The 22,222-nt window shown below is 37.3% G+C and overlaps 1 protein-coding gene across 5 annotated transcripts in view; it reads right to left on the bottom strand.

Moving 5' to 3' along the window:
• Window positions 1-22,222, bottom strand: part of CC2D2B (coiled-coil and C2 domain containing 2B) — a 106,596-nt gene that overhangs the window by 13,173 nt on the left and 71,201 nt on the right. For all 5 annotated transcript variants that reach the window (XM_047702018.1, XM_047702015.1, XM_047702016.1 and 2 more), the window contains 7 exons: window positions 20,707-20,803; window positions 19,809-19,918; window positions 13,662-13,758; window positions 7,058-7,156; window positions 4,535-4,717; window positions 4,171-4,368; window positions 2,385-2,474 (listed from right to left, as the gene is read on the bottom strand). In XM_047702018.1, coding sequence (XP_047557974.1) covers window positions 2,385-2,474; window positions 4,171-4,368; window positions 4,535-4,717; window positions 7,058-7,156; window positions 13,662-13,758; window positions 19,809-19,918; window positions 20,707-20,803 — 874 coding nt within the window. The remainder of the gene's footprint in view (window positions 1-2,384; window positions 2,475-4,170; window positions 4,369-4,534; window positions 4,718-7,057; window positions 7,157-13,661; window positions 13,759-19,808; window positions 19,919-20,706; window positions 20,804-22,222) is intronic.

The following is a 22,222-nucleotide window of genomic DNA, read 5'->3' as shown; positions in this document are numbered from 1 at the left end:
TCAGGAGCTCTCATATAAAACTCTGCATTTCTGGCTTCTCTTGAAAAATCAAAAGATCTAACAACATATATGGGCCCAAATGTTCATATGGCAAAAGTCTGTTCTTACTGAGCAGCAGCTGCAACATTTAAACAGGATGTGTGCCTTCTGGTTCAGTACAGACCCAGAGGAAGGGCTGTGGTGGCCAAGGAGGTTGGGAGTGGGGGACCTCAGGAGCTCCTGGCAGTGACTATTTGCCAATCAGTATGAAAGTATTTCAATGTTTTAAAAAACTGATATGGCCGTAACCGTACACACTGGCTGAATGTGATGGTGAGGGATGAAAATTAGGGAGGATGGTGACATGGGTCCTCTGAAAGAGAAGTGTGAACAGAAGAATCAAAGGCAGAATATGAGTAGTCTTCAGTGTCAGGCCAAGGAGGTTCCCCTGGCTGGATTTCCTAAGAGGAGAAGGGAACAGGTGAGAACAGGTAACTACCACACTGAGTTCCAGATACCTTGCGTATATGTTATCCTTTCAAAAATCCCTGTATGACACAGATGAGGAAATTGAGGTCCAAGGAGGCTACATAACTTATCTTAGGTGATACAGCTCTTAAGTGGTTGAAATAGGATTTAACCAAGGTTTATTTTTCTCCAAAGACTGTTAGGTAGGAGAAAATAACACTTGTCCTGTGGCAGTCTAATTAGTCATATGTCATGAGCACTCCATGGCCAAAGAGTTCATGTCAGTGGGAAGACATTGGCCAAGAGGAAGCTCACACTTATAGTAACTAACATCTTGTTTATGAGTATTGTTTGGATTGGGGGCGTGGAGGGTGGGGGAGACTTGCGAGTACTAGTATTTACCTGAATGGTTATTTTTATGGGGTTTTTTATTTTTTTATTTATTTTTTTAATGATTTATTTGACAGAGAGAGAGAGATCACAAGTAGGCAGAGAGGCAGGCAGAGAGAGAGAGGGGAGGAAGCAGGCTCCCTGCTGAGAAGAGAGCCCGATGCGGGGCTCGATCCCAGGACCTGGGATCATGACCTGAGCTGAAGGCAGAGGCCTTAACCCACTGAGCCACCCAGGCGCCCCTTATGGGTTTTTTTAAAGATATTTTAGAGGCTCTTTCAATGTTCTGTAGGATCATAATAATCATGAGCATATTCTGATTAGGTCAAAGAGTTTCAGAAGAGTCTAAAGTTAATGACACCTCTTTGACTTCGACTACATTTGAATCACTGAATCATTAGAACCCCATGCTTGTGTCTCCCTTGTTCTCACTTAGCAGAAGACTGGGTAGCTAACCAGTTAAGCTAGCCCTGTGTCCTCTAAATCCATTTCAGCTCAACTCTAGCCTCTAAAACATTTTAGATTAATTGCCAGGACCATTGGTTCCAAATGGAAAGTTTCCTTCTCGTAGGTTCCTGTCTTACTAGTAATTTTCAATTAAAAATATTTATTGAATGTTTGCTAAATTTATATGAAAATCTAAAAATAAATAATCAAGTTTATCTCTTCATTCAGAGGTTAAACTTGGGATGTGTATGTACAGAGTGTGGATGTAGGGTCAATAATATAAGCAACTAAATATAATTTAGGGTGGAATGAAAAAACTGCTCTAATGAGGATTGCCAGGTTTTGGGAAAAAGTAGATGAGCTATTGAATCTGCATTTCAGATAAACAAATTTTTAGTACAAATATGTCTCAAATATTGCATGGGGCTTGTATTCTATTTGGCAACCAATCTAAAGAGAATTTTAATCCAAGTGCTAAGGAAGAGAGCATTGTTGTGCAAGCTCCCCATTCAGATGTGGGGAGACTGGAGAAATCTTCTGAGAAGTGGTGCTACTTGCCCTAGACTCAGCATCTTCCAGCTCCATAGTGACAAGCCATATTTCTTTCTGGGAGATGTCATAATACTGCACTCCCGGAACTCCCATTGAATTAAGATATTCATGAACTACCACTTATAATGTTGAATGAGGTTGTTCTTCCTTAAGAATTATTTCTATGGATTGTTACAGAGCTGAAAACAATGTATTAAATTATCAAATGCTTTAGATTTCATAAGACAAAGTATTTCATAAGTGCATAAATGTTTGTTTAGAAGAAAGGTGAGAAATACTAAATATTTTAATTATAAAACATAATGGGGGTGCCTGGGTGGCTCAATTGGTTAAGGTCTGACTCTTGGTTTTCACTCAGGTCTTGATCTCATGGGTTGTCATATCAAGGCCCATGTAGGGCTCTGTGCTCAGTGGGGAGTCTGCTTTAAATTTCACCTTCTGTCCCTCCCCCCACTCATACATACACACACACACACACACACACACACATACACACACTCTCAAGTAAATAATCTTACAGATTAATAAATAAAACATTAAGTTATTACTTCTGATGTCATCCATATGTCAAAACCATCATTTTCATCCAGAATATCAGGCACAATAGGAATCAAAGATACAAAGCGAGCAATGAGGTCCTAGAATAATATTAATTAACATTTATTAAGTGCATACTATATTCCCATCACCAAGCACAGTGTTTTAAGTGCAATATCATCACATTTAGTGTATCCCACAAGCCCTTCAAGTACATACTATTATTACTTTTGTCCTACATAAGAGGAACAAAAATAGATAGAGTGCTAAGATAACTTTCCCAGGGTCACAGAACTAACACAATGTATGAAGTCTCTGGGAATAAGCCCAAGTTAGCCTGACTCCAGAGAATGCCTGTTAACCATTACAATTCACTGTAATAAATTATTAAAATGTTAACATGATAGATATTACATATATACCTTAAATTAAAACTGTTAAAAAATTTTTAGAGAGATATTGAAGAACAGCAAAAGTTTGATTTGCTTTTAGGTTCCAGATCTATCAGAATTATTTTTTATTAATATAAGTTTGTTACAAGCTGTTGAAGCAGGAAAATGTTGGTGCCCTATTCTCCCTATAGGGCTGGAAAGAAAGGCTCAGACTAAAGTAGGAAAGGAGAAAGGGATACAAATAATGAGCCAACACAGAAAGTTTACCAATATTTTCACTGATTTATAATAGCCATCACTTATGCACCAATGACCTCCTACATTGGTCATGTTTCTGACTTCATGCAATTGAACATAGTTCATAGTCCTTCATAAGCAAGGTTCCTAAGAGTTATATTCTTTTTTAAAAAAGAAAAGATTATCTTTGAAATAAATCTAGAGTATATTATTATCTCCTTGGACTTTGGGCAATAAGAAACAGACAGGAAGAAACTTGTGATGGAAAGGCAGAGTGAAGCAAAAGGCAACCTAAATTAAGACTTTTGATGAGTCCAGCTGAGGGAGATTTATAGTGGACAAATAAAATATTCTGAAGTGAACCAACTAACTCAATCAAACCTGAATAAACAAAAGATATAGGCAATTATTCATGAATGCCCTTTAAGCAAAGCTAATTTTTTCTCAAAGAGGAGACTTATATTTTTTATTTCATATTTTCCTTTCTCAAAGTAGAAGGAGGTTTTGAGCACCTAGTGAATAAATCTTCATTTTAAAAGAAATTCAGTTTTGAGTATATGTCTCTCTTGTCAGCTGGTAAATAGATATGCATGAAGAAAATGTCACATAGGGATGGAGTGGGAAGTGTTATGTTGGCAGTTTACAGAGAAAAATAGAACATAGTTTCTTCATTCTCACATATAGTGAGAAGCTATCCTGTGAGAAGCAATCCTTAGAAGGACACATTTCCTTAGAAATGTAATTTGGAATTTTTCTGTGTCATCTTTCAAAGTTTGGTAGAAATGTTACAAAGCTAGTGTGGACACATGAACTGGTGTAGCAACAGTGACTCTAGTCTGAGGGGGCAGAAATGAAGGGAATCTAGAAGAAATATTCTCCCTCATCTAGGGCTCAGGAGGACACACTGCAGTATAGACACTTTCTCTCTCAGGAAAACTGTCTTTGAAAGCAAAACGATTTTAGTAAGAAGGTAATGCTCAAAGTTAATACAAAAAAGTAAACAAAATAAATGTAAATTAAGATTGACAAAAATGTTCTAAAACTTACTATGGTGACGGTTGCACAACTCTGTGAATATACTAAAAACAATGAATTGTACACCTTAGATGCATGAATTCTATGTAATATGGAGTATGTATCAATAAAGCTACTAAAATACATATCTTACAAGTGTTGCATTAGAATCATGAAGAAACATATCCAGGAGTTGCTGAGGTGGATTTAATGCCTTGATATATCTTGTTACTAAGATCTGTATTCCTTCACTGTTAAAGACAGTAGTTGTGATTCTTCGGTTGGGAAACATTGCCTTACAAGTATTTTTAAAAATCTGTGCTCTCTCCAAAACATCAGTTTGATCTGAAAACTGGAATAAAGTTCAAAATATTTTGACATTGTACCATGTTGTTTCCATAGGAAAATATAAAAAACCAATGTTCATTTTCACCAGCTCTGAAATTATTACTAGTTTTTAAGAACAGTTTCTACTTCTTTAGTAGTATACATAAAAAAAAATTCAATGCAAAACCTACCTTGTCTAGTTCTGGATTACAGGTGACATGTGATATCTGAGGTTCAATGGTAGCAAAAATATTTAAGAAGGTACATTCTTTTAAATTCTGCCCATTAAAATCTTCTTTAGGAGACACGTAAGTTTTACTCCAAGTATACCCAAGCAAAACTGGTGGAATATTTACTTGAAATGTTCCACTAATCTGAAAGAATATATCGATAAAATAGATTCTACATGAAGAAAACATACATCTGAGGGTACAGTACAGCCCATTCCAGTCTTCTTCAGAGGAGGAAACAGGCTTGCATGGGTACGTATGTGCTTGTTCTGTTCACCTGTGCAATGATGATCAGGTTCTCCACGGTGGTCTATATTCACAGGCACCTTGACACCCTGGGTCCCCAACTAATATGCACTATGTGGAGAGGGCAAAATTTAGAAAGGGATGACACGAGGGTGCAGGTTACCCTAACCGAATGATAGAAGTTCTTAGAAGATCCAATTCAGGCTCAGAGAAGACACTAAAAGACCATGCTACATTTTACATTAGGTCTAGAAAGAGAAGAAAAAATATAACAGCAGGAAGGACAACCCACAGGTCCACATGGAGGAGGGCTCTCCTGAATGTGTGTGTATGTTTGTGTGTGGAGGTAGGAGCTGATTTACAGTAATAATAACTAATAGTAATAGCTAGTAGGTAATTGAGGACTTACTCTGTGCAAGGCACTGTGCCTAACACTTGATACAGATCATATCATTCAATGAAGTAGATATGGCTCTTATCTACATTTTCCAGATAAGGAAACTGAGGCTCACAGAATTTAAGTAATTTGTGCCAACTCAGATAGCTAATGAGGTCTGTCCATGCTGAAGTTCACATTGTCAATTACCTCTCTATCCTAGAGTCTGGCCTGAGACTGGGAGATATCCAGAAATTTACAGATGTAGGAAGCCCTGTGTCTCTAACAACTTAAATCTCTATTGCTGGGACGTTTGGGTGGCTCAGTCGGTTAAGCGTCTGCCTTCGGCTCAGGTCATGATCCCAGGGTCCCGGGCTGGAGCCCCACATCAATCTCCTTGCTCAGTGGGGAGTCTGCTTCTCTCTCCGCCCTTCACCCCGCTTGTGCTCTCTCACCACAACCCTTCCCCCCTCGTGTTCTCTGACTTGCCCTCTCAAATAAATAAATATTTAAAAAATAATAATAAATCTCTATTGCTCTTTGTTTGCAGTCCTGTACTTCCAAGATGCTCCCGTGTGACATTCCTCTTGGGGACCCATTACATAATAATTTCTCCTCTCCTCCCTTAATATCCATTCTGTCCTTCTTTTTTACCAATGGTTTTAGGCAGCAAGACAGGCACATATGGCTAAGTCACATAACTATAAGAAGTCAGCCAGGATTTTCTGAGAAAGTGTCTGCTTTCCTAATACAGGCACTGCCCCTTCTTGCTTCATCCTACTCTTGTCTTCAACATGAATATGAGGCTGGAGGTGCATTGAAGACTTTGCAATTATGAGGGTGAAAGGTACATGATATTTATGTGATATGATGATATGCTTGAGCTGCTGCACTGTCATCCAGACTTCTTTTTAGGTGAGACAAATAGACCCCTTGCATCACTGTTGGGTTTCCTGTGGTAAATGGCTGAATGCAATACTAATACACACATAACTCCTTCTGAGTCAAATACCTTCCTCTGTTTGACAAACCATTTTTAAGGACTTGATTCAGAAGTTATCCCTTCTGTAAATACTTTCCTTTCATTCTCCTCGTCATACCCCTCTTACTCACCCCTGACTCCTATGAATACCCCGCACTCCTCCTCCAAGCCAGGAAGAGCAAGGTGCTCCCTACTGTATGTTCTCATAGCACCTATCTCGTGCCCCTATCAAAGCACTACAGCATTATTAGGTTGTGCTAAAGCGTTAGTTTTCTTTTATAGACAGTGAGCTCCTTGAGGTAGAAAATTAATTTCTGAAACTTCTGTGTCTGGCAATGCTCTGTAAGGAAGTAACAAAGCCTAAAATGGAGTCTAGGCTGGGGTTTTTATATTTTGCTGGACTTGAAACATACTTGTGCTACATAACAGGAGAGCCCTTTGGGGATATCACAGAGTCAGGTGCTAATCATCAGTCTCACCATCATCAAGAAACAGTCCCGAGAAGCTGAAGCTCCTGGAACCCATGGTCACAAAGCAACATCATTAATCATTTATCATTAATCAAAGAACATTTGTGAATCTGGTCCTAAAAAACTATTATATGCAAATGTGTTGCTTTAAGACCTGAGGCTAGCTTTGTTGTTCTTTATCAGCGAACACTCTAAAGATAGAATAAATAAATTTATGGCTGTCTCCTGTTCTAGAGACAGCTAAAACATTTAAATACTGCAACATCCTAATGGCACTCAAACACAAGATCACTTTAACTGACCTACCAGTCTGCCAATCACAGAATCTGATTCAAAGACAACAAACAGCAAGTTTTTATTAACCAGAGGTAAAAACTCAGAATAATTAGCAAATAATCATTTTCTATTACCTCAGATTGTTGCAGAAGAGCCGAGAAAGGGAAGACAATGGATCCGAGCCAATTCTTTCTTACATGTGAATGACTACTGCAGCTCTTGAAATAGGGATCCTTTAAATATGAATAATTTTTCTATTACATACTTTATACCATGTGATGAATAACTTCACAAACTTGCAAGTAAGTATAAAAAAATCACCTTTTCTTTTCAAAAGAATATTTTTCTCTCTTTAAAAGATAATTGACTATTTAAAGCAAAATAATGACCTGTTGTGGAGCTGATGGCCGATGTATGGCTATTGACATTATTGTAATAAATACACTCTGTGCAGCAAACTTTGAAAATACACTAAAGAATACAAGGAATAAAACTTACCTTAACCCCGAAGACATCACCACCATTAACAATGTTTTAAGATATTAAATGGTAGTGAAATATGTCTCAATGATGAGGACAAACTCAAAGAGCAGAACAGCATCATGGATGCTGGATCAGTGATAAAAGTAGACTTAGAGTGGAAGTCTGATGGTTGATATAACATGGTCAAAAAGAAGCAGGTTTGCTGACATGGCTAAGTAATTTAAGTGCATAACATGTCTATTGGAAACAGGTGACCCCCAAGCCTACCTCATTAAGCCCTTAAGACCATGCAATTCAGTTTTCTCTTATTTACCACGCAGTCTTCTGAGCCCAGTTCAGTTTTTAAGAAAGTTTTCTCTATCAAGGAGTGATTGCACTGATAGACCAATTCTGGCTGCTTGGTATGTTATGTTTCTTATGCTAGTTGACAGATTGTTTATTTTCCCCAAGATCCTGATAGCCTTTATCATAGGAATTTCAGATTTGCAAGATTGGTTTGATTTCCTTTCTTTCCTAGCCCCACTTTAGCCTTGGATAGAGCTTGCCTGACACTTCCAGGACCTTGTCATTAAAGAAGTAAACAACAGGCCATCCCGTTAAAGTAAACCAACCATCTGTGTACTAAGAGAAATTAATCATTTTGGCCTGTTTAGAATATTATGATTGATTCTAGGCATGCTTAAGCCCCATCATGGTACAAATTGGGAAAAGGAAATTGTGATAGTTAATTTTACTTGTCAACTTGACTGAGCTAAGGGATGCCCAGATATGGTAAAACATTTTCTCTGGGTATGTCTGTGGGAATGTTACTGAAAAGAACAGCACTTGAATCAATAGACTGAGTAAAAATTAGCCCTCATCAATGTGGACAGAAATCATCTTATCCTTCTGAGGGCCTGAAGAGAACAAAAAAGTAAAGGAAGGGCAAATTCTCTTTCTTCTTGAGTTGGAACAACCATCTTCTGCTCTCGGACATCAGAGTTCCTGGTTCTCAAGTGCTTTTGGACCTAGACCAGCAGTCTCCCTGTCCTCAGGCCTTTGGACTCAAATTGAACTATAGCTCTTGCTTTTCTGGTTCTCCAGCTTGCAATAGCATATTGTGGCATATCTCAGCTTCCATAATCCCATGAGCCAATTCCCATAATAAATCTCCATATATATATGGAGATATATATAAATATATTTTATGATTTATATATATATATTAATATATATAGTATATATAAAATATATATTTTATATATAATATAATTATAAATATATATTAATATATTATATATAAATATATAAATAAATATAATAAAATAATATAATAAAATATATAAATCATAAAACATATTTATATTTATATAATTTTTATATAATTTATATAATTTATATATAAATATTTATATATAAAAATATATATATTATATAAAAATCATAAAATATATAAAATATCATAAATATAAAATATCATAAAAATAAGTGATTCTGTTTCCCTGGAGAATACTAATACGAAGATAATTAAAGGGGGGAGAGGGAACATATGCCATGTATATGGGATTGGAAACATCAATATTATAAAGATGTCAATTGTAATCTAATGCATCTATGTATTCAATCCACCCTAATAAAAATCCTAGCAGGTTTTGTCTTGTTTTTGGCAGTCATAAAGCTGACTCTATTATTTATATGGAAATATAAAGAGCTAGGAATAGCCAAAGCAATCTTGAGAAAGGAAAAAAAGCTTGAAAACTTAGGTTTCTAGATATCAAGATTTATAGCAAAGTTTTAGTAACTAAGACAGTGTGGAATTTATGTAAGGATAGATAACAGATCAATAGGACATAACAAAGAATCCAGAAATTAACCCACATTTATACGTCACCAGATATACAACAAAGGGTGATTCCGTAGTGCAGTGGGGGAGGGGATGATTCTTTCCATAAGTGATGCTGGGTCAGCTGAATAGTCTTAGGGGGAAAAAAGTACTCTTGAACCTCTACCTCACAGACACATAAAAACCAATTCTGGTTGGATATTAGATAATGATTCAACTTTTAGGAGTAACCACAGGATAATATCTTCATGACCTTAAGTCGGCAATATTTCTTAAAGAGGACCCAAAAAAGCACCACCACTGCATTGTACTATATTAAATTAAGACTTTTTGTTCATGAAAAGACACATTAAAAAATTTTAAAAGACAAGTCGGCATGGGAAAAATACTTAGGAAGTGTATATCAGACAGAGCGCTCATATCCAGAGTATACACAGAACTGCTAAAAATCAATGAAAAAAAAAAAAAAAAACCCGGGCAAAATACTTGACAACATCTTTCACAAAAGAGGGCATCAAAATGGTCAATAAACACTGAACACATCTTTCACAAAAGAGGGTATCAAAATGGTCAATAAACATAGAAAACGGTGCTCAATTTCATGAGTAGTCATTAAAATGCAACTTAAAACCATAAGGTGATACTATTAATTTCATTAGTATGTTTGAAAAGAAGAAATCAGATGATGCTAGGTAACAACAAGGACGTGGATCAGTTAGAACTCTCATAACCTGGTGGTGGAAATATGAATCACCACGAACATTTTGGAAAGTACTTGGCATTAAACTACTAAAGCTGAGCATATGTGCAATCTAAGAGCTAGCAATTTTACTCTTACATACACTTCTAACAGAAATGCATAATTTCCCCCACGAAACATCCAATTGTATTTACATCAGTGTTAAATGTATGAGCTGACAACTAGAAAGAAGCAAATTATCCATCAGTCATAGAATGTGTAAAAAAGTTGTATACTCCTACAATCATATACCATACATCTGTGGGAATCAATGAGTAATATTACAGATGACTCCACAAACAATGTAGAGAGAAATAAGCCACTCACAGATGGATGCATACTGTACGAGATTTCAACCATACAAAATTTAAAAATAAGTAATACCTAATCTATGTTGTTAGAAGCGAGGATAGTGTCCATCGACAGATGAATGGATAAAGAAGATGTGATATACACACAGACACGTACACACACATGCACGCGCAATTGAGTTTTACATAGCCATCAAAAAAGAAATCTTGCCATTCGCAACAACATGGATAGAACTAGAGGGTATTATGCTAAGTGAAATAAGTCAATCAGAGAAAGACAATTATCATATGATCTCACTGATATGTGGAATTTAAGAAACAAGCCATAGGGTCATAGGGGAAGAGAGGAAAAATGAAATAAGATGAAACCAGAGAGGGAGACAAACCATAAGAGACTCAGTCTTAGGAAACAAACCGAGGGTGGCTGGAGGGGAGGGGGGTAACTGGGTGATGGACATTAGGGAGGATATGTGTTGTGGTGAGCGGTGTGCGTTGTGTAAGGCTGATTAATGAATCACAGACCTGTACCTCTGAAACAAATAATACATTATATGTTAATTAATTGAATTTAAATTTTTTAAAAAGCTAGGATAGTTACTCATGGGAAGGAAGCAACTTGGAGAGAGCACAAAAGAGGCTTTGGGGGTGATACTAGCAATATTTGGTTTCATGTTCTGAAGCAATGACAGTTTTTTTCCTTTTTTAGGCTTTTGTCTCTACTATTTATTTTCTCTTGGGTAGAAAGCAAGATATTTGCCAGAATAAGTTTGTCAATACAAATATAATTAAGAAACCTGGAGTTGAGTCTCTAGCATCTGAATAATCTAAACTTATCTGAAGTGGTCTGCAAACTTTAGAAAAGCATATAATTAAAATTAAACTTGAAAAAATATTTTAAAGAGTTATGTTTTTCAAAAATCATAGTACCAATTATTAAAAATCACAAAAGCACTTTGGTTACAATGCAATAAAACTAGAATTTATTTTTCTAAGATTCTATTTATTTATTTGAGAGAAAGAGTGAGAGCACAAGCAGGGGTGTGGCAGAGGGAGAGGAAGAAGCAGGCTCCCCACTGAGCAGGAAGCCCCTGAACCAGGGCTCAATTCCACGACCCTGGGATCATGACCTCAGCCAAAGGCAGACACTTAACCCACCGGGACCCCTAAAAACTAGAATTTAAAATCAAAACTTTACATTAGAGTCACTCAAACATTTGGAAATATAAGAACATAGTATTAAATAACTAGTAGGTCAAGAAAGATAAATGTAATAAAAATACATAGAAAATAACACAAAATAAAAATAACCTAACATAGAAGATATAGTCTAAGCTATTTAAGAGATAAATTCATGGCCTCAAAATATTGTCACTACTATGAAAGAGAGATTGATTCCAAATTCATTTCGGTCCACTCTTTCATTCCCAGTGCTAAAAATAGGCCTCTTGTCTGTGAGACTTCCAAGTTCTCTGCTTCCTGCTAACAAGTTAAATAATGAAGGGAAAACCCACAGGAAGTAAGAAATAGCTGATAACAGGAAGAAAAAATACACAGGGAAAAGAGGAAAATCAAGGCATGGAAAGAAACTATTTTCTAAAGAATAGTGATGGATGATAAACTAAAACCTTCTTTCAACTGGGTGGTCAACTTGGGACTCATTCTTGGTCTGGTCTTCTTTGAGAAAATGGAATGTTTGGCCTATCATTCGTTACCTTGTAAGCCAGTGCATGAGAGGAATTAAGAATATAGGCTAGGCCCTTTCCTTTCCTAAAGAGCATGCCAATGTTGTCACATATGTCTGATACCTGAAACATATGGATTCCATTCACTAACAACACAAAGCACTTAAAAGAATTGAACTATTAGTCAACTACAATTGTGGTCAAATGATCATTGAGATAATTCACTTCTGAGAGAGAAAGTCTGTTAGGCATTCTTTTGGGTTTCCCAAGTTCTACCCATCATCAATTTAGATATTCAGAAACTACTCAGCTTAACTCCTTGGAGAACAGCCATCACCAGGGCACCTGGGTGGCTCAGTCTTTTAAGCGTCTGCCTTCAGCTCTGGTCATGATCCCAGGGTCCTGGAATCAAGCCCAGCATTGAGCTTCCTGCTCAGCAGAGAGCCTGCTTCTCCCTCTTTCTCGGCTTCTCCCTCTCCCTCTGCTTCTCTCCAGGCTTGTGCACTTTCGCTCTCTGTCAAATAAATAAATGAAATCTTTAAAAAAAAAAAAAAAGAATAGCCATCACCAAATTACACCTCAATATTTTTACCTTCAGCCTTTATGAAGAATTGATAGAAAATGTTTTAATAAGAATGTGTGTCTGCATCTCCTGGAAAATTAAACTGGAAGACCTTGACATTATGTCTCTTAGTAGTTCTTAGAGAAGTCTCATTCCTGAACCATACCTGAAGGTCTCATTCAACTTCTCTCCCTCTGATCCCCAATCCCTCCAGACAGAATTAGTTGCTCCTTCAACTAATTGCCATAGGATTTGATGGGCATTTATATTAGAGCATGTAATCAGAGTCCCCAAAGAGGGACTCGATAATACCTCTATAATGGATCTGCATCTTTATACTTCTGCTGCCAAGCTTAGTAGGAGGGAAGCTAACATTTATTTGAGAGCTTGCACTAAGCGTTGTTACGAGCTTTCGCGTATCTACGAGGAAGACGTTCAGTAATTTTAAAAAATTTGATTGAAAAGGGGCGTCTGGGTGGCTCAGTTGGTTAAGCAGCTGTTTTCAGCTTATGTCAGGATCCTGAGGTCCTGGGATGGAGCCCCACATCAGGCTCCCTGCTCAGTGGGGGTGTGTTTATCCCTCCCCTTCTTCTCCCCCATCACCCTCATGTTTTCTGCTTGGGATCCCCTCTCTCTCTCTACTTCCCCCTGTTCATGTGCATGCACACATATGTGCTCTCTCTCTCTCTCAAATAGACAAATAAAATCATTTAAAAAATAAATAAAATCTGATTGACTAGAACTGGGTTTTAATCCTATGAGTAATTTGGTATCTTCAGCAGAAGTGGTGTATTTTCTTTTATCAGACAGTGAGAAATATATAACCCATTTTCATTTTGTTTCATTTATCTTGGCTACCAGGAAGCTCACACTCGAATGTTATGTTTAAAAGCAGAAACCAGCTTCTCCCAAATTCCTGGTATATTTACCCCTTCTCCTCCTATATGTGGTTTATGATCTCTGTTATTTTTTAACTGACTTGCCATATGTCTGATTTTATTTCATGTTACCCCAAATCCTTTTTAGAAAATACTGGAAATAGACATTGCCTCTAAAAGCAAATTTACAAATATGTTACTAGATTTCATTCAGTTTGACTGCAGAATCAGCTCAACAGTATTATAATTATTCTAATTTACCTCATGTTTTTCAATAATCATTTCATCAAAGATGTTGATATATATATTATCTTTTATTTTAGATAAGCTTGAGAAGCTATAATCATGCCCAGGTGAGCTGTAAATAAGAAAAACATATGTAAATGCTTAATTCATTTTATGAGAGCATTATACATAAAGAACCACAAAATTACTTGTTCTTTACTTTTATAAAGTATAAGCTAAGAAAAAGCTATGTGTTTTGCAGATGACTGTCATCTTTCATTAAAGACAGTATGCGCTTTGTAATTTATCTTGTCTCTCTCTTAAGGTAATTTGCATGAAAAATAAGAATACTTAAATTTCAAGCAGAAAGACTTTCACTATAGCCATTCATGGCAAACAAATTATCCAAAGTATGGTGTATTAAGACTTTCCAAAAACCTTAAACTCTGCTACTTTCTGCTAGCTCCCATATATAGTTAAACTGCTCTTTTGCTCTCAGCTAAGAGATACAACTGTTTAACTACAGCACTTATTCTCTTTCCCATATTTATTTTCTCCAACTAGAAATTGGGATAGTGGAACACATTGTGCAAGCTGTCTGTTGATGGCTTATTTGATTGGACACATTTTTGGAGGTAGCTTCCTTCACTCTTAGCTCCAGCTTGTGCATGGAAACTCGAACCTTGATCAAACTTCTAACAGCTAAGAGAAGTTAAATAACTTGCTTAAGGTAATGCCACCAGCAAATGACAAAGCTTGTATGTGAACTCAGTTCTGACTGACCCGAAAGGCCAGGCTCTTTTCACTCTACAGTCTGCCATTGATATTACTTATTGAAGCTTGTTGCTAAGGAAGCAACTATTTCAAGGGATCTCCAAAAGTTTGCATAACCTTCGGTTATAATGAAAAATATTAGCTGATATTAGAGAACAATTTTAAGTTGAATTTTCCTTATATTTTCAAGTGATAAACTGACTTCCATACCCTGCTCTTCAAGAGTTCCCTTTCATGTTGCAAAGCCTTAAGATAGGACAGAAGAGGCAATGAACATTTACAACACTATGCGGGCAGGAGGAATGATAACTGTCATCCTCCAGACATTTTTGAGTGTGTCAACTCAGTATGTCCCTTAAATCACTCAAGTCCTGCATTGTCTTGCACTTTATATTCTACTAAAACCTTATTCAAATTTCACCACAATTTCTCCTCCAAAGTAGAGCTCGCAAGGCTAATTACTATATACTGTTTACTATTATTCTCTATCCCATTTGCACGTGGTTTTTATTCACTAAAACATCATGTGGAGAAGGGAATAGAGCTCTTGTATCTCAGAAAACCAAAAGTGTAACTGAATGGTGTGTCTTAGCTGAACCCTCTGATCTACTTGACTATACTCTAAATGTGTTCTTGGTGTATCTTGCTGCTATAACTGCAAGAATGCAAATACTCTATAGCCTCCTTCTCTTTAGTTCACTTTTTAAAAAAATTTCTTTTCAGTGTAACAGTATTCATTGTTTTTGCACCACACCCAGTGCTCCATGCAATCCGTGCCTTCTCTAATACCCACCACCTGGTTCCCCCAACCTCCCACCCCACACCCCTTCAAAACCCTCAGATTGTTTTTCAGAGTCCATAGTCTCTCTCTTTAGTTCACTTATAAGTTTATTTATCTTATTGACTACTGTGTGTTCTCCTAAATCCATTTATTTAATACAGAGACACCATCAAAGAATAATGCAAATAGGAACCTCATGATCTGCAGAACTTGAGAGAGCTGAACAAGGTTGACAAGAGAAGGGGGATAGGGCACCAGGACAAGAGAAAGGACTTTGATAATGGATGTAGTTGACAGTTCTTTATATTCTTTTACTCCAGTGAGAGCTAAATATACTTAGAAAATGGCTAATTGAGTTTGGAGAACAATATTAAGTTTTAGGTTTCAAATTTGTCTCGATCAACATACTTTTATTTCCAATAACAAAAGCCTACTTATATAGCTTTTGTATCAAATATAAATCTTGAGAAAGAAGAACAAAGCTGGAGGCATCCAACTTCCTGATTTCAAAGTATATTACACAGCTACAATAATCGAAATAGGATGATACTGGCATAAAGATAAGACATGTAGACCAATGATATAGAAAAGAGAGTCCAGATATATAATCTGGATCTACATAAGGACAACTGGTCTTTGACAAGGATGTCAAGCATACACAACGTTGAAGAAATAGTCTCTTCAACAAATGGTGTCAGTACAACTACCAACATGGAAAAATAATCAAATTGACCCTTATTTTAGACCATACACAAAAATCAATTCAAAATATATTAAAGACTTAAAATGTAAGTAAGATCCGAAACTATAAAGCTCCTAGAAGAAAACACAAGGAAAAAGCTTCATGGGATAGGTTGTGGCAAAGATTTCATTCCGCAGATATGACACCAAAGCATGGGCAACAAAAGTAAAATAAACAAGTAGAACTTATCAAACTCTAAATCTTCTGCACAGCAAACAATCAATAGAGTGAAAAGGCAGCCTATAGATGAGAGAAAATTTTTGGAAACCATATATATTATAAAGGGCTAATCTCCCAAATACACGAGGAACTCATACAGTAAACTCAATAGTAAAAATGTTAACAACCCAGTTTTTAAAATATGCTGAACCTTGAATAGACATTTCCCAAAGAAGATCTACAATGACTGACATGTATTTGAAAAAATGCTTGGGGGCACCTGGCTGGCTCAGTCAGTAGAGCACACAACTCTTGATCTCAGGGCTTGTAAGTTTGAGCCCTACGTTGGGTGCAGAGATTACTTAATAAAATCTTTTTTTTAAATGCTCAATAATTGCTAACTAATAATAAAATGCTTGCTAATAATCAGGGAAACGCAGCTCAAAACAACAGTGAGGTATCACCTCACACCTGTCAGAATGACTATTACCAAAAAAAAAAAAAAAAGATGAAAAGTATTAGTAAAGATTTGGAAACTGGAACTGTACACTGTTGGCAGGAATGCAAAATAGTGCAGCTGCTATGGAAAACAGTATGGAGGTTCCTCAAAAAATTAAAAACAGATTTACCATCTGATCTGGCAATCTCATTTCTGGAAATCTATCCAAAGAATTCAATCAGGATCTGAAAGAGATGCTAGCATTCCTATGTTCATTTGTAACACTATTCACAATAGTCAAGATGGAAGAATGAAACTCGAGCATTCTCTTACACCATACACAAAGATAAACTAGAAATGGATAAAAGACCTCAATGTGAGTCAGGAATCCATCAGAATCCATCAGAGGAGACCATAGGCAGTAACGTCTTCAACATCGGCCACAGCAACTTCTTTCAAGATATGCCTCCAAAGGCAAAGGAAACAAAAGTGAAAATGAACTTTTGGGACTTCATCAAGATCAAAATCTTCTGCACAGCAAAGGAAACAGTCAACAAAACAAAGAGGCAAGCATGGAATGGGAGAAGATATTTGCAAATGCCAATACAGACAAAGGACTGATACCCAAGATCTATAAAGAACTCCTCAAACTCAACACACACAAAACAGATAATTGCATCAAAAAATGGGCAGAAAGGTGCCTGGGTAGCTCAGTGGGTTAAAGCCTCTGCTTTCGGCTCAGGTCATGATCCCAGGGTCCTGGGATCAAACCCCGCATCGGGGTCTCTGCTCAGCGTGGAGCCTGCTTCCTCCTCTCTCTCTCTCAATCTCTGCCTCTACTTGTGATCTTTGTCTGTCAAGTAAATAAATAAAATCTTAAAAAAAAATGGGCAGAAGACATGAACAGACACTTCTCCAAAGAAGACATACAATGGTTAACAGACACATGAAAAATGTTCATCACTAGTCATCAGGGAGATTGAAATCAAAATCACATTGAGATACCACCTTACACCAGTTAGAATGGCCAAAATTAACAAGACAATAAACAACATGTTTTGAAGAGGATGTGGAGAAAGGGGAACCCTCTTACACTGTTGGTGGCAATGCAAGTTGGTGCAGCCACTTTGGAAAAGTGTGGAGATTCCTTAAGAAATTAAAAATGGAGCAACTGCAGGGCCATATAGTCACCAAACTGTGGAAAGAACCAAGATGCCCTTCAACAGATGAATGGATAAAGAAGATATGGTCCATATATACAATGGAGTGTTATGCCTCCATCAGAAAGGATGAATACCCAACTTTTGTAACAACATGGATGGGACTGTTAGAGATTATGCTGAGTGAAATAAGTCAAGCAGAGAGAGTCAATTATCATATGGTTTCACTTATTTGTGGAGCATAAGGAATAACACAGAGGACATGGGGAGATGGAGAGGAAAAGTGAGTTGTGGGAAATTGGAGGGGGAGATGAACCATGAGAGACTGTGGACTCTGAGAAACAAACTGAGGGTTTTGGAGGGGAGGTGATTGGGTGGTTGGGTGAGCCTGGTGGCAGGTATTATGGAGGGCATGTATTGCATGGAGCACTGGCTGTGGTGCATAAACAATGAATTCTGGAACACTGAAAAGAAATTTAAAAGTTTTTTAAAAGGTAAAAAAAATAGTCAAGATGGAAACATCCTAAATGTCTGTTGACAGATGAATGGATAAAGATACAATGAAATAAATACTATTTACCCTTAGAAAATAAGAAAATTCTACAGTACTTGATAATACAGATGAACTTTGAGGACATTATGCTAAGTGAAATTAACCAATAAACCAGTCACAGAAAGACAAATACTGCATAATTCCACTTTCATGAGACATCTAAATTAGTTAAATTCATAAAATCAAAGAGTGGAATATTGGTTGCCAGGGGCTGGGAAAAGGGAAATGGGGAGTTTCTCACCAATAGGCATAAAGTTTCAGTTAAGAAAGATGAATAAGCTTTAGGGGTCAGCTGTACAACATTGTACCTATAGTTAACTATAATATACTGCATATTTTAAAATCTGTTCATAGGGGAGATACCATGTTAAGTGTTCTTTCCAAGTTAACAAAAAATGAATAGTGTTCAGTAAAGCAAATTACCCTCTGTAGTACTGGCTCACTTGATTGTGAGGTAGCCAAGTCCAAAATCTGCAGGGTATACCAGCAGGCTGGAAGCCCAGGGAAGAGTTGCTATTTAAGCCTTCCCAGGAGGGAGGTTAATTAAGTCTTTTTTCCATTAAGCCTTCAACTGATTAGACGAGGCCTACCCATATTATAAAGGATAAGAGAGAGAAAGACAAAGACACAAAGACACAAAGATACAAGTGTGTGTGCTTGTGCACACATACACACACACACACACACACACATCCTATTGATTCTGTTTCTCTGGAGAACCATGATTAATGTGATGATATTCTGGAAAAGGGAAAATCATGGAGACAGTAAAAACATCAGTGGTTGCCAGGTCCCAAGGGAAGGCTGAAGGGATAAAAGATGAAGCAGAGAATATTTTTAGGTAGTAAAACTATGCTATATGGTATTAGTGGTGGGTATATGTCATTATATATTTGTCAAAACCCATAAAATGTATGACATGAGAGGGAACTCTGAAGTAATGGTTGATAATGATGCATCAACATTGGTTCGTGGATTGTAACAAACATACCACACTGATGCTGAGGGAGGCTGTGTGTGTATTGTGAGAATGAGAATGAGAAGGGAGGAAGGATGGGAGGGAGGAAGGTTACAGATGAATCTCTCAAAATAATTAAGAGTAAACAAAGAAGATTGCAAAAGATGAGTCAATTTATATAAAGGTGAAACATCCACAAGTGAATAATAAATGGATAGGGATAATACTTATGATATAAAATCATAAAGAGAGGGAAAGTTAAACACACATTAGTGGTTGCTACCTCTAGGGGCAAAGTAAGGGAATACAGTTAGGTACTGGCTTCGTAACAACTAGGTACTGGCCTTCAAAGGTAATGGTAATATTATATTTTTTTAAGCTGGATGGTAGATACACAGGTATTCATTTATTACTTTTCCACAGAACTTACATTTGCCTATATATTATATATGCATATATATATATATATATATCAATACCTATGTAAGAAGAATTTCATAATTTAAAACTTAAAAAATAAAGCTTATCTCAATTGTTATTTTTCAAGCAATGGCTCAAGAAAACAATTTTGTTGTTGCTCTTTTTTAGAAGCCAAGGACAAATAGATTCCAACCTACATAAAATCTACTTTAATTTCTTCATTCCAGCATGGGTGAGATCCACTTGCAGTACTGGTTTGGTATACAGTGTGTTGAAAAGAAACTTCCACAAAAGGTTGTACAGTATCCTGAAACACACAATAAATACTGACTGGATTTTTGCGCTATTTTTATGTAGTTGATGAAAGGTAGAAGGCCAGGAAATTACTTGTTTACTCGCTGACAACTGGATGGCTTACTTTTTCTAACAGCTATTATTCGTTCACTCATTCAATAAACATTTATTGGTCCTATTCAATACCAGATGCTATTCTAGGATTGAAGGATAAATGGAACTTTCCTTAAGGACTTTATAGTCTATCAGGGGAAAATAAACAGGTAAACAAATAATTGCAAATGTGAAAAATAAAAGAAATATATTCAAGGTATAATAGTTACACAGGAGAGCCAATAATTAATTTTCTGGAGTAAGGACAAGAAGAATTTCACAGAGAAACATTCATTGACCTTGAGCTTTGAAACATTAAGTAGTAAGTTTCATGTGGCCAATAATATGGAGCTGCGTGGAGGCCATTCCAGGCAAAGAAAAGCGAAAGAGACCTTCTAGAAGTAGTGGTATGATATGGTACGGTCTTGGGGAGGAAGGAGATGTGGCTGATTGGTAGGTAAGGGCCAGATCATCATAGATTTTTGTAGGCATTCTAAAAGAGTTTGTACCTAATTCTATAGGCCCTGAGAACAGGGGAGCAGGGAATGAATTGATTAGGATTACATCTTATGAAGAGTGCCTTCATTGTATAATAGAAAATCAGCTGGAAGCTTAAGACAGTGGAAATGGAGACACCAATTAGGAGCCAGTTGCAATTCAGGGCAAACATAATCAAATTTGCACTTCATACAATTGTTAAATACTTACCTCATTTAAGATCTCATCTGAAGCTACTGATTTGATTGTTTCTTTATGTCTGAGGCGAGATATTGATGATTTCAAATAGGTAGGCAGATCCAAGGCTCTTCAGGAACAACAATATAGAGTTATACACTTCAAATGATTTTAACAGAGAGGAAGAATTAAGATGGCAGAAGAAGAGTAGGGGTACCCTAAGTTTGTTTCATCCCTTGAATACAACTAGATAGCTATCGAATCATTCTGAGCAGCTGAGAAATCAACTGGACTGCAAGTCTACAAGCAGAAAAGCGACCCCCTTTTGGAAGGTAGGCAGTGCGGAGGCTTGACTCTGGTGTGATAGAGCTGACTGAGGATATGGTGGGGAAGGGGCGTGCTTGAGGAGGCTACTGCAAAGTAGTATAAGCAGCAGAGTGCAAAATCGGAAGTTTTAGAAGTCTCCTACAGTGGAGGCTGTTCCTGGCTTAAAGGTGCTCGGGTGGTGAAGTGGGGCAGAATCCCAGGTATGACACCATGTGCTGAGGATCCCCTGGGACACAAGAAAATGGGTGGCATCTCAGTGATGCACTGTTCCCAGGCATAGGAGCATGGAAGCTGGCTGAGAACACCAAGTGTAGATGCCAGCTTTCTGCTCTGTCTTGCCATAAACTGAGAACTGCTGCATGGTCCTGGGACCACTTTCCTGGGGGGTGGTCCAACAAAAGGCAGAAGTGTGGTGAGACACTCCCTGGGAGGAACAGCTTGGGTGTGCCCCACAGGACTCCCTAAAATTTGGTTTTGAAACTCAGTCACATGCCTGAATTTAAAAAACCCTGGACACAGGCAAGGTGAACACAGAGTTCTGACAGAAACCAGGGAAACTGGGGCGCCTGGGTGGCTCAGTGGGTTAAAGCCTCTGCCTTCCGCTTGGGTCAGGGGATGGAGCCCCACATCCGGCTCTGTGCTCAGCAGGGAGCTTGCTTCCTCCTCTCTCTGCCTGCTTCTCTGCCTACTTGTGATCTGTCAAATAAATAAATAAAATGTTAAAAAAAAAAAAAAAGAAGAAGAAACCAGGGAAATAAGTGTGACTGACTTCTTTATTGTGAGGGTTCACTGAAGAGACGGGGACATGAATTTTCAGCTCCAGGGCTAGAGATAGAGGAGCCACTATATTCATTCCACCCATCAGTGCTCAAAGCCCTCAGGGAGCAAAACAGCGCCACCTAGTGGAGTTGAGTCCAGAGGCACTTACACCAAGCCCTGCCTCCCTGCCCCTTAGGGCACATTTCCATTGGGGCAAGTCCACCTGAGAATCAGGCTGCAGGCCCTTCCCCCAGAAGACCAGAAGAAACAACTCACTCGAACCAAGTTCACTGATCATAGACAGCTGCAAAGCTTCAGCTCTAGGAGAAAATAGTATCTAGCACCTTTTGTACTTTTATTCTTTAATTTTTTATTTTATTTATCCAGTTATCTTATTTTTTTGAATTCTTTTTTGAATTCTTTTTAATTTTTATTTTTATATATACTTCATATTTCTTATTTT

Source organism: Lutra lutra, chromosome 14, assembly GCF_902655055.1.
Source record: "Lutra lutra chromosome 14, mLutLut1.2, whole genome shotgun sequence".
In the NCBI taxonomy this organism is placed as follows: domain Eukaryota; kingdom Metazoa; phylum Chordata; class Mammalia; order Carnivora; family Mustelidae; genus Lutra; species Lutra lutra.
The sequence above is the reverse complement of the archived record's forward strand: the minus strand, read 5'-3'. Positions and strand labels throughout refer to the sequence as shown.